We start from the raw sequence: 13,821 nt of genomic DNA on the forward strand, positions 1-13,821 counted from the left end.
GGACAGTCTATTCACTTACAGATGCATCCAGCAGAGGCCACACAGCGAAGATCTCACAGAAGCAAGGACGGGGCCAGGGGGGAGGGTTCTTGATGGTTCTTGGGGGAAGGGGGGGGGATGTGAAATGACCACCTTCTATCTGTTATATCTTTGCTTTTACTGTGTAGCCAATGATTCATCTCATGCCCCTAGTTGACATTTCAAAATAATTACATGCAACAATCAAAACGTGAGCCATATTGCTTACTTGATTTGTAAGCTTTATTAGTATTTTTATTATGAAAGTGAAAAATATATAATATTATTGGAGACAATAAATATGTTCATGAGAACAAGCTGAAATACAGAGTTATAAAAATGAAAAAAGTAATTTCAAAGCCCTTATTGAGAATGGAGTCACCTGTGGGTGCAGGCATAGACATAAACCAGCAGTTACCCCATACTGCAAGGGTATTTTTTCCCTCAGAGATAGATTTTAAGTTCACATTACCCCTGGGAAATGTTTATATGTTTTATGGGTGATATTTTTTTCTTTTTTTTTTTTACATACCGTGATGAATTTCATATATTTTCATAATTTGCTATCTAGTGGAATGTAGATATAGTTTTAAAGCTTTGGTAGTCCCCATAGTGAGGTAATTTAGAAGCTGTAATACAACCAATTGCATGCAGTATTTTGGTCCCTTGATATGTGTGAATTTTCTCTTTAGGCATTTAAAAATACTTAGTGGTCTATTTATAAATACATATTTCATATGCTCCTTAGCTCCATCATGTGGTATTTTCTGAATGTTACATTTGACCTGAAAAGAAAATATACTAAGAATGTTCATTTTTGCTTATATGCGCACAGAATGAATGTTCACAGAGATTTGCAGTGCAAATGAGACAGCAAATGATATATAAAAAAGACCCCTTAGGGGCTCATGTATAAAAGAACGGAAGTTTCTGCGCCCACTTTACATACATGTTGTGATGGGATCTTCTAAAGAGCTTTGTATTATCACACAAATCTGCACATTTATTAAATATTTATTTGACCAGTTAATATTCAGTACCACATATTGATTTATTACATTTATGCCACAGCAACATCAAGAAATGAATGAGGGCCATATCCACAGTGAACAAGTACTTTCACCTTTTTCTTTTTTCCTAAAAATAGGAATACCATTTTCTCAGCCACCGCAACAAAAAAGGAGAAAGCTTATATGCGAGAGAGTTCCTGGAAGGTGCGATGGTCAAACTCGTCTAAAATTCTTCTAAAATTGGGATTTGTCTAAATGAAAGATATTTTTTTTATCCAAAAGTTATTTTGGAAAATTGTTCTTAGTATTACCTGGCTGTATCACACATAAACATATGACTAAAAGTGGTTTGTGACATAGATTTGACGTTTTCCTAGAAGGGGAAGTAACTTTTATGCTATGTTCTTTTCAGACAATACAAGAGTACAGAAACTAAAACACTGTAACGTATATGTTTATAACCTATTTAACTTTATGAAGATAAAATATACAACAGAGAAGTATTTGTTTTTGTTGTCTGTCTGACATCTATCACGTGCAACCGAGTTGTGCACAGCTCTTTTCTCCTTACCTGCCCAGTAAGAAATAAAGAATGGTGGACAGTGTCTAGACTCCAGGCTTATTTTCTGGGCAGATTGTTCTCCCGCTTTCCAGTGTCTGCATAGTTTCAGTTCGTTGCAGAGCCAGTGGTGGTGTAAGCATATCCTCTTTTTTGTTTGACCACAGGTAAGTCACTACTAACCCTAATAATCTTCCTTTTGCCAACCACTGACCTCCAATGTAGGGGGGGGGCACTTCTTCTCCACTGAGTAACAACGTAAGGAGGCATGTTTTTATCAAGTGACTACCAACGTGAAGGTGCATTTCTTCTTGAATTACAACCAATGTAAAGGTATATTGCTTCTTCCAGTGACTACCAATATAAAAAAGCACATCTTCTCAAAGTGACCCCCATTGGAAGGGGGGATTTCTCGCACTGACCAACAATGAAAGGGGCATTTTGCTCCAACAAAGCACCAGTCTAAGGGGCATTTTGTATTTACCAACCACTAATGTAAGGAATAATCTCTTCTACACTGACCACCAATGTAAAGGACAATTTTTTTATCCAGCCACAACCCATTGTAAAGGGTAATTTCCTGTACACTCATCACCAGTGTAAGAGGGCATTCCTTCTCCCAGTGACTAGCAATGCCAGGGAGCATTTCTCATACCAGTGACCACCAATGTAATGGGCCACCTCATTCCACTGACCATCAATGCAAGGGGGGTATTCTGTTCCCAGTGACCATTTGAAGGAGGCACTTCTCCTTCTAGTGATTACCAATAGAAGGTCTTTTCTACCACTAACAACCAATGTAAGTGGGAATTGCTTCTCCACTGAATGTGGGAGGCATTTTGTCTCCTAGTGGATAACAATGTAAAGGAGCATTTTTCTTCCAGTGACCACCAACCTAAAGGAGCACTTTTTCTTCCAGTGGCCACTTATATTAAGAGATACTTCTACACTGCACACCAGGATATAAAGGGCCTTTTTTTTATTTCACCGGCCACCTTTGTAAAAGGGCCCTTCTTTTTTCACTATCCAACAATATAAAAGTGAGCCTTCTCTAAAAAAAAAAAAACAATATCAACTGAACATTTACAATTAACATTGAATAGGGTTTTTTTTAACAAGGTGGGACTGTCCACTGAGCATCACTGTTAAAGGGGTGAAAATCATTTCCACTTGTGTCTCCAGGCCTTGAACTGAAGGGAAATATCCCCAATATTTATTTATTTTTGTTCTTTTAGGGACACATGATTCAGTTATTCTGGGATGACTGGGTTACGCTGCTGCCTGCAGGAGTATTTGGACACTGGCTAACAAAAAAGACATTGGCCAGCCAGGTATAACCTCTCCCGCTCCTAGCATGCTAATTTTCATAGAGAAAAGCTTACCCTTTTTAATAGCCATTTAATTTTTTTTCTTAAGATTTTTTTTGTTCAGTCGAGACCTTTTCTACATGCTGTTGAGCTGGGCTCTCTCTGGATCAATGTTTTCTTGGCAATGCTTTGGAGGCTGTACCTGGATCTCGTTGGACCAAAGACTTCCAAGCCTGCCTGGTATGTGACCATCAGGCATTGGTTCTGTCTGTGGCGCTTCCCAGACATTCATGTACTGTCTTAGTTGCAGACCACTTTCCAGGTCCAGAGCCTCTGCTATGACCAAGCCTCTGAAGGCTCTTTAAAGAGAATACCATGTGGTTTGAGCATTGGGAACTACTACATTATTAATAATGTTGAACATCACTATTACTCCTCTGTTCTGTTAGTTACCTTCGGAAAAAGTTAAAACAAAGGAATTAAGTGATGCGCTACTAGCCAGTGTTGCTTGCTCACACTCCACACTTTGTTCATGCCTTGTCAGCATGAGGTTGCTTCTTCCCATTATTGCTCCTGTTTGCAAGAGACACGCAGTCACCTTCTCTTGCCTTTAGCAGCTGGTTGTGAGTACTCCAGATACCCAATGTTCCATATCAAGTTGTTCCTGTTAGGCAGTACAACATGTTAGATCCCAAGCATGAGGACAGCAATCCCACTTCATAGGGTCACCAAAGACTAGATAATCCCTGGACTGGTGGCTCAGGAATCAAGCTCTGGAGTTGGGAAAACCTTTCTCCCACTGTCTTGGAAAATCCTAACAGATGCCCGCCATCTGGAGCACCGAGCAATTTGGTTGCACACCCCGACTGGAGGGTCATCCAATCAGGATCCAGTCAGACAATACCACAGCAGTTCCAAAGAGGTTTCAGACAATACCACAGCAGTGGCATTTATAAACAACCAGGGAGGAACCAGAAATATTGCCATGGCAGGATTCCAGCCAGGCAAGAATTCCACCCTGGGCAGATCTCCCTATTGCAGCCTTTTTGGCTGTTTCAGACATGGACATTTGGCAGGCAACCTCAGCTGATAGGGTCTGGACTTGGTGAATGGTCCTTACACCTGGAAGTGTTTCAGGGCCTGTGTTACAGGTGGGAGATGCCGAATGTGTACTTCCTAGCCCCCAGGTTCAACAACAGACAGGACACGTTTGGCTCCAAATGCAGCGATCCTCTGGTGGAAGCCAAGTGGATGCTCCTGTAACCCCTTCTTTGACTACTACACAGGTTTAAGATGGGGGAGCATTCTTATAACTGTGAACTGTCCCAGGCAGATCTGGTACTTCAACCTCATCAAACTTCTGGCAGGCACCCCATGGGCACTTCCAGATTGACAGTGTCTTCTATGTCAAGGAATTTACCATCCAGCTTTACGGTCACTGGGTTTAGCAGCATGGCTGTTGAAAACCATGTCTTGTTAAGCCAGGAAATCTATCTCTCATAAGGTTTACCATCATACATGGAAGGCTTACTTTGCCTGGTGCAAGGAAATACTCAATGCGAAGAATCCTAACCTTTCTGCAATCAGGTCTGGATAAACATTTGACCTAGATTGCTATCAAGGAACAAATTTTGGCCATTTCAATCTTATTCCAAAAACTGCTAACCTCCATTCATTAGTTATGATTTTTGTACAGGGTGTCCCTCATGTGGCCCCACCTGTTTAACCACCTATGACTAAATCCGGTTCTGCTGGCACTTTAAATATGTCTTTTGAACCTATCAGGGATATTTCTCTTTCCACTTGTACTCACAAGTTTCCTCATTGCTATCCCCTTTGTGAGGCATATGTCTCAGCTGGCAGCCTTGTCCCGAAAAGAACCTTTTATGATCTTACACAAGGAAAATGTGGTGCTGAGGCCTAGAGCCTCCTTCCTTCCTAAAGTGTATTTAGCCTTTCACCTCAACCAGGTCATTGTTCTTCCGTGTGTATGTCCAGCTCCAGTACACCAGATGGAAATTTTCCTTCACTTCTGCTTGGACATAGTTGGTGTGTACAGGTCTACCTCTCAGCCACTGCTTACATTAGAAGGGCTGACTCTCTTTCTGTAATTCCTAAAGGTACCTGTAAAGGGGATACAAAAACACAAAAATTCCCCAGCCTCAGCCTGCCAGCCAGCCTGCAACCAAACAAGTAGCCCTGTCAACAGTGTGCGTTAAAATCAGAGGTTTTAGTTGCACAAACTTTTGGCCAAAAATATGTAGAAGCCACACTGCCGCGCCAAGGCACCTCTGCAAAGTGTGGTCCTAACTCTATGTATCCGAGTCTCCAAGTGTGAGCATATTAATGAAGTTGATAAATTACATGCAGGTGTACCTGGAGGTAGCCAACTCCTCCTAATAAGGTGCAGGGATGCACTGGAGGCCCAGCAACCAAAAATGCACGCTGGAACTCCAGTGCGTCCCCCAAACCAAAAATAGTCAAACTAGAAAAAATGGTACATGCATGAATCTATAACCAGCCTTGATAGCAGGGCGCACATTGGGAAGGCTTACAACAATACAAAAACACAAAAATTCCCCATCCTCAGCCTGCCAGCCAGCCTGCAACCAAACAAGTAGCCCTGTCAACAGTGTGCGTTAAAATCAGAGGTTTTAGTTGCACAAACTTTTGGCCAAAAATATGTAGAAGCCACACTGCCGCACCAAGGCACCTCTGCAAAGTGTGGTCCTAACTCTGTATCCGAGTCTCCAAGTGTGAGCATATTAATGAAGTTGATAAATTACATGCAGGTGTACCTGGAGGTAGCCAACTCCTCCTAATAAGGTGCAGGTGCGCGGCAGTGTGGCTTCTACATATTTTTGGCCAAAAGTTGCACAAACTTTGGACCACACTTTGCAGAGGTGCCTTGGCGCGGCAGTGTGGCTTCTACATATTTTTGGCCAAAAGTTTGTGCAACTAAAACCTCTGATTTTAACGCACACTGTTGACAGGGCTACTTGTTTGGTTGCAGGCTGGCTGGCAGGCTGAGGCTGGGGAATTTTTGTGTTTTTGTATTGTTGTAAGCCTTCCCAATGTGCGCCCTGCTATCAAGGCTGGTTATAGATTCATGCATGTACCATTTTTTCTACCTGTAAGGGGGAACCAACGTATCACTTCAACATTTCATCTTGGATCAAACATTACTGTTCAGGCATTTGACCTTAGGGATAAGGTTCCATCTTTCTGTCAAGGAGCACTCTACTAGATCTGTGAGTGCTTCTTGGGTATCAGATGATGTTGGTGTTCAAATCTCATCTAATGATAACTTTGGAGGTGAGGTACTTCAGACAGGTCCTTGAGCTGCAGGCAAAGTTCTATTGTTTCTTTTCATTATGTGGGCCGGTTAGTGTTTCTTTTTTACTTTTGCTCACCCGTTTTTGGAAACCCCATCCTGGAAATCGGAGGCATTATACCTGGATGGCCAATGACTTTTTTTGTTTGCCAGTGTTTAAATCTTTTTGACTGCTGCAATATAACTCCTTTTAGGTTATGATAAAACACAGTCCCAGCACAAAGCTGACTACAAATATGCCACAGTTATGCCAACACATTGGCTACATTTTTAGCTGTATTGGACAACAATCTCACATGTATGAGTTTTCCTGAAAACGATTAGTTTAATGTTTTTTGGTAAGAAAGCGTTCTCTTATTGCTATGTCATCCTTGGACCAAGCATTCATGTTTAGCTACCCCTGCCCTAACCAGTGTTAGACAATTTTTAGACCTCCAGCTGTAGTGAAACAAATCCCATCAGGCATCTGCCTCTGGAAGTCATGCCTGTGGCTGTCAAAGTCTTGCAAGGCCTTGCAACTGTAGTTCCACAACAGTTGGAGGGCCAAAGTATGGATACTCCTGCTCTAAACTTCACGTTACTATGAAAAGGCAGTGTAAACACAAAGTGGTGGTTAAAAAAGCAGGTGTGGGTTTAACTATTTTTTTTTGGTGTTTTCTGAGGTGTCCATATATTTTGGAGTCTGTCTATTCTCATTCTATTAGGCTGGGCAGTATGCAATCTATTGGCTTATAATAAAGTGAACCTGAACTACAGTTAGCGTCACCTTAATAGATGAGGCAAGCATTAGGAAGGCAGAGTAATGTCAATAAAATCATAAGACTTTTCTGTCAACTCTAAAAAGCTACTCATGTTTTTAGTCACGTGACCTTGCATTAGATCACGTGACCTGTAGCAGTTTGGTATCATTTTACTGCTTCCAATCAGCCATCCTAATGTCTTATCTGTTAAACGGGAACCTGGTTTTTCAGTGGGCTACTGCACATTATCGTTTTTTGCTCTGTGTAAGGCTGGGCACACTGTGTAAGGCTGGGCACACACCTTACAACCATCGCAAGACTTTTGTCTTGCGATGGTTGTAAGGTACTTAAAAAAACGGACGATCTATCTATCTCGCCTAGGCAGATCGTACTTGCGATGATCGCAAGCCAAGCCCCCTGAGGGGCGGGCTTCCGATGACCGCAATGCCGAACGTGCAGCGTGCGCTTGAGCACACCGGCCCGTCCGGCTAAATTCTTACGAACATGCTACACACCCGCCGAACATCGTACGATGCTCGGCGAGTTTTGAAACATGTTCGTAAGTTTAAAGTCGTGCGACCTTACAGTAGTGGCCGTCAGCGACTATTCAATGTTAGGGCACGGAGAGTGGCAAGACTGGTACAAGACAACAGAAGGGCAACAGTGCAGTGTCAGATTCCTCGCATCACCTTTCAACATCTCGTGGAGTCACGAGGCAGCCCAACGAAGTCATCTCGTGGCCCAATGAAGTACTGATGGGGTGGTCATAATAATCTGGCCACTCAGTGTATAATCTCTTATGTTTCACTGTCAAGGTATACTTAGCATAATCATGCTGTGCAATTCTGACATGCTTGGCCAACAATTGAGTTATAACTATTTAGCATTAAAAAAAAAGCTCAAAGCTGGATTGGAAACCTTTGGCTGACATTATGAGTTCCAGCACATACAAATCCCTAGGAAGGAATCATGACTGGTTATGGAAAAGGGTAAAAAAAAAAAGACCCCTTGGTTGTCAGTGTGTTCATCCAGAGATTTAAAATTGCAGCAGCTCTGGCTGCAATACTCACCTTTAATTTGCAGCTGTTTTTTTAACTCTCTCTGCAACGATACCTTGTGTTGCAATGTTATTAATTATGATTTTTTAATTTGCTTTTGCATGCACTGTGGTGTACCAGAATGTAACGCACAAAAATGCTAATGTCATACTTTTTTCAGTGCACACCAACCTAGGGTATTGGTGTGAACTGAAGCCATAGGACATACGGCTTCTTATCTTATCCTTGCCTGGGGGCTGTGTTGGGCAATACAGCCCTACGTGGATAGTGTGAACAAGCCTGAAACCATTTCTAATTAGGCTTCATGCATACTAGTTGGCTGCGTTTAAGCACAAGAGAAGTTATCTGCCAAGTAGAAACAAATTTATGCTTCCCAGATCACTTTTCCTGTGCTAGGCTTAGTTGTGTTACATGTGTTTACAAGCGTTTATATGCGTGAAACTTGGTTATTCAGACCCAGAAATTTCTAGTTTGGGTGAATGCACTTAGATGCTGCTAGGTGTGCATTGAGTCATGGAAAAGAATTACATGAGCCTGAAGGTTACTTAAAAACGCTCCATATTTATTTCCTGAAAAAGACCCTGTAGAGCAAAAAGGTGGAATTTTTTTTTCTATATCAGATGATATTAGCGCAACTCTTTAGTAAACCTAAATTTTCTGTAAAAAATACACTTGGGTAATATATTGTGTATATGTGCACTAAAATTAACACTTTTGTTTCTTTTTTTTTTTACAAGTAAATTTTTATTGTGTTTCTACATGTCATGGTTACAAACATTAAGCCATGAAAACAAGCAGTGAAACAAAAGTCCATCTTGGTTCCGCTTCAGGCCACGCCCCCCCACACTTTTGTTTCTTAAATACAAAAGGTGAGGATGCACCGAGATATCAAACATGTCAAGCTTCAAAACTGTGTGCACCTTCTCCACCTCCTCCGCTCCCTCTTCCCTCCCTGCCCTGTCCCCCCTTCATTCTTCCCTACTTTTAGTATTATTTCCATGTGGTAACGGATTAACCAACAATTTGCTGACATGTTGCCGGTTCTGACATTGGGCCCCTCAGGTTCCCACTGGACCTGTGCCATTACACAACAATCTGTCCATCTACTCAGGAGCACTTTCAATTGTAAACTGTTTTATAAGCTTATCTAGATGCATACGCATACCTGTGCCCACTGCGCCTGGCAATTGTCAGCCAGGCCTAAAATAATCCCATAACTGTTGGTTGAATTGTAAGCTCTGACAAGGAAGACGCTTTAGCCACATACCATGCTGTTCTGTTTATGTATCTTTTGATCTATTACCTGTATTGTTTGAAAAATTTAAATAAAGAATTTACAAAAAAAAAAAAACTGTGTGCACCTGTCAAATGGCAAAAAAACTACAGAACCAAAAATTGCATATACAGTGAGGAAAATAATGATTTGCTCCCCTGCAGATTTTGTAAGTTTGCCCACTTACAAAGAAATGAAAGGTCTATTATTTTTTTATCATAGGTGTATTTTAAATGATAGAGACAGAATATCAACCAACAATTCAGAAAAAACACACAATACAAATGTTATAGATTGAGTTGCAGTTCAGTGAGTAAAATAAGTATTTGATCCCCCTACCAACCACCAATAATTATGGCTCTCACAGACTGGCTATGTGGTACACAGAATAGTCCTGTCAATTTAAGAAGGTGTTCCTAATGACAATTCGTTATGTATATAAAAGACACCTGTCCACAGAATCTTTCTTCCATTCAAACCTCACCCCCATGGGCAAGACCAAAGAGCTGTCAAAGGAAATTAGGGACAAGATTGTAGACCTGCACAAGGCTGGAATGGGCTACAACACTATCAGCAAGAAGCTTGGTGAGAAGGAAACAACTGTTGGAGCGATTATTCGCAAATGGAAGGAATACAAAAATAACCATCAATCGCACACGCTCTGGAGTGCCATTCAAGATTTCACCTCATGGGGTAAGGATGATCATGAGAAAAGTGAGGGATCAGCCAAGCATTACAGGGGAGGAGCTTGTGAATGATCTCAAGGCAGTTGGGACCACAGTCACCAAACAAACCATTGGTAACCCTATACACTGCCATGGATTGAGATCCTGCAGCGCCGGCAAGGTCCCCCTCCTCAAGAAGGCACATGTACAGGCCCACCTAAAGCTTGCCAATGAACATCTAAATGATTCAGAGAAGAATTGGGAGAAAGTGCTGCAGTCAGAGGAGACCAAAATTAAGCTCTTTGGCATTAACTCGACTCGCCGTGTTTGGAGGAAGAAAAATGCTGACTATGACCCTAAGAACACCATCCCTACAGTCAAGCACGGAGGTGGTAACATTATGCTTTGGGGCTGTTTCTCTGCTAAAGGTACAGGCCGACTTTGCAGCATTGAGGGGCCAATGGACGGGGCCATGCATTGTAAAATCCTGGATGAGAACCTCCTTCCCTCAGCCAGAATACTGAAGATGGGTCGTGGATGGGTCTTCCAGCGTGACCCAAAAACATACCACCAAGGCAACAAAGCAGTGGTTCAAGAAGAAGCACCTTAAGGTCATGGAGTGGCCTTGCCAGTCTCCAGACCTTAATCCTATAGAAAATTTATGGAGGGAGCTGAAAGTGACCGCCAAGAAACCTTAAGGATTTAGAGAAGATCTGTAAAGAAGAGTGGACCAAAATCCCGCCTGACATGTGTCCAAACCTGGAAACCAACTACAAGAAACGTCTTTCCTCTGTGCTTCTCAACACTTATTTTACTCACTGAACTACAACTCAACTTATAACATTTGTATCGTGTTTTTTCTGGATTTAGGTTGATATTTATCATACACCTATGATAAAAATTATAGACCTTTAATTTCTTTGTAAGTGGGCAAACTTACAAAATCTGCAGGGGATCAAATAATTATTTTCCTCACTCTACAGTGAGGATGCTTTAACGCTGTTACAGGTCATCAATTTAGAGTTCACTACGAATAATGGCCTTAGAATTACTGCTCTCCCTTCAACATGCACGGTGATACCCAACATGTGTGGCGCAATCGTCTTTTCATACGTAAGCACACTCGATACATGTTTGTGTTAGTATGCACATGTGCGCAGGGGTCTTAAAATGATTTAATTTATATGTTTTAAACTTTTTTTTTCTTCACTTAATTTTATTACCATCACATATGGGTCCCCCAGAAATTTACATTTTTTTTAACCACTTTTATCCAACACGTTTTTAACTTCATTCAGTAGACCAAGGAGGGATAGGCAATGTCTAAAACTTGTTTTTAAGTTGTTAGACTGTGTAATTTTTTTGTATGTTTTTGGCAGTGCTGGGAAATTTTTTGTTTGTACTGTGGAAAGCCCTTCCATATGCACCTTATTTAGAAAGCTAGTTGCAAACTAATTTGTGCAGTTACCATACTTGTTTTACAGGTCAGGGTAAATTAAGTAGATGCTTTTAGCAAGCCGGTTCTGCAGCACAACACTTTAACCAAAGAGTTCTCAGAAAGGTCACTGAAAAGAAACTCCTAGGAAATAAGAAAGTGAATCCCAGTCCTCTGCCTACACAGTAGCTCAAGGCTGCAGGTATGAGCTCAAAATGGCCAAGGCAGATTGCACAGTAGGCCCTTCCAAGAAAAAAAAGTCTAGAAAGGTACTCCAAATTCTAGTAAACGTGGTCCTAAAAAGCAGGTGCAGTCTCCACTGCAATGGTCAACGTCAGTATAGGGCAAAACACTGTCGGAACAGTAGAGGGTACCCTGCTTTGTAAGAAAGTCTTCCTCAAATGGGTGCAAAGCCGCTACTTGCCTGGAGGATGTGGACACCATGTCAGGGTTCTTCCAATCTCTATAAAGGAAGACAGAAAACAATGGGTGAACCTGGAAACGATAAAAGTGGTGTTAGGGATCTTAAAGAAGCCTAAACTGGGAACAGCACTGGTAGAAGTGGTAGGTTGTTCTTCCAGCCTAAAATTGGTGTAAATCACAGCACTAGGAGCTAAAATGTGCTCTTAATGGGGCTCTTAATGTTTGGAAGTAGTAGCAGAGCCCTGGGGCTCCACAGGTATCCTCCACCAGGGACTGAAGAGTATTAGCATTAGATAGGCCGAAGTCTCAGAGGCTATTATTGTTGCGGGAAGTCAGACAGTGATTCTGCAGGGAAGCACGCCATAGTCTCTTTGAACAAATCAGCAATCAAGTGTGCCATTGGGCCCATAAAATCATACATGACTATGTTGAAAACCTACTGCGATAGAGCAGAGGGGAAGGTCACATTCATGAAGCTAAAGCCTTGTTCACACCAAATGCAGAGCAGATCCGATCAGGTTTCTGCACACGCACTAATCTTTTAGATGCGTTTTTGACACATTTTTGGCTAAAAAAAAAAACAAACATCTGAGAGCTCTAAGCAAGCTGCCAGATCCTTTGCACAAGCTATGTACCCTAAAAAAATGGGTACTATGTGGTCTCCCCATAGTCCCAGGTCTATCCATTTTGCGTGGGAAAGGGGGAACCCCATGCTGCCATCAGAAACTTCCAGGATTGGTGGGCCGCCTCTGGTCCAAATCAGAGCACCGCCTGTCTGGGGACACTCTGACTAGCTGATTGGGGCCATTTTCATATGTGCCCCCTTTTGAGTGTGTACTGCACCAGGCATCACCCAGACATGCAACAAAGAGGAGTAGAGGGGAAAAGAGGTATCAAAGGTCACCTCAAAAATGAGTTTAAGGCAAACAATAAATAACTTATTATATGCACTCTCTGAAAATACATGATGCTGTCCTTTTAAGTTAAAATGACTACATTATCTAATGTGCTGGGCCTTAGGATCTTAATAAGTTGGCTATAGCCCTGTTTAGTACCCACAATCAGGGCAATTCCTAGCACTTTGGATTTTAAGTTACTAAATAAAACTTTGATGCTTGTATAAACCAGCAATCATTGTCCATTAAGAGCTCATCGCAATTAACCTGTTAGTTGACCTTTCTTAGAAGGGATTAGCACTAAAATGAAAAAGATCAGTCTTGTTTGATACTTCATGTACCAACTCTTGCATTCTCCCCTTCCTCTTCTGCTGGCTGGGACAGTGACATTGGATGTAAGATAACCATAAGAACATAGAAATAGCCATCATTTACAAAGCTAATGTACATACACGGACACATTACTCAACAAATACATTTGTTTTTTTGGTTCATAAAAAAAAAGAAAACCTATAAAAACGGATTGATTTTTTCCCTCCTGCAATCATATCCAAATGTCAAGACTTTAATATGAAAACTGAGACAGAACATCTCGGTAGTTATTTCTTATTTTAAAATAATCTCAGCAATAATATAATAGGCCACAGACACAAACTTTACTCTTCTTACATGAGCCATTTTTATTTTTGTGCATATACCGTATTTCATCTCTTTTGTTGTTTTATTAAATTGTCATGTTGTTTTGTACTGTCAATTCTAAAGAAAACAAAAAACATTCGGAGACTTTAAATCGGTGATTTTTTCAGCAAATTATTATTTTTAAATTAAAATTACATTTTTGGTTTGGCCAACCATATTTCTAGCAAAGCCTAGTCTATCAAATGCGGTGTTTCCTTACTGAATATTTTTTTTTATGACCAGACTGAAAAAACCCAGTAAAACATACTGAGAATATTTAAATATAACAAGCAATAAAAAGAAGAAACAATTGCAAATAAAATCTATCTATATTTAATAAATGGATCAAAATGCTACATTTCAGCGGACACAGGAAGATACTGCATTCTTGATTCTATCATACCAATATATTTATTTTCATAAAA

General features: G+C 41.0%; 1 protein-coding gene across 1 annotated transcript in view; it reads left to right on the forward strand.

Annotated features, from left to right (window-relative positions):
- CUNH9orf84 (chromosome unknown C9orf84 homolog) overlaps positions 1 to 1,266 on the forward strand; it is a 100,760-nt gene extending 99,494 nt beyond the window's left edge. Inside the window, exon 26 of the mRNA XM_018569949.1 lies at positions 1,166 to 1,266. Within this exon, the coding sequence (XP_018425451.1) occupies positions 1,166 to 1,266 (101 nt within the window). The remainder of the gene's footprint in view (positions 1 to 1,165) is intronic.
- The last annotated feature ends 12,555 nt before the right edge of the window (positions 1,267 to 13,821 follow it).

The sequence above is a fragment of the Nanorana parkeri genome, unplaced genomic scaffold (genome assembly GCF_000935625.1).
Source record: "Nanorana parkeri isolate BGI_ZX_2015 unplaced genomic scaffold, ASM93562v1 scaffold1432, whole genome shotgun sequence".
NCBI classification, from domain to species: Eukaryota; Metazoa; Chordata; class Amphibia; order Anura; family Dicroglossidae; genus Nanorana; species Nanorana parkeri.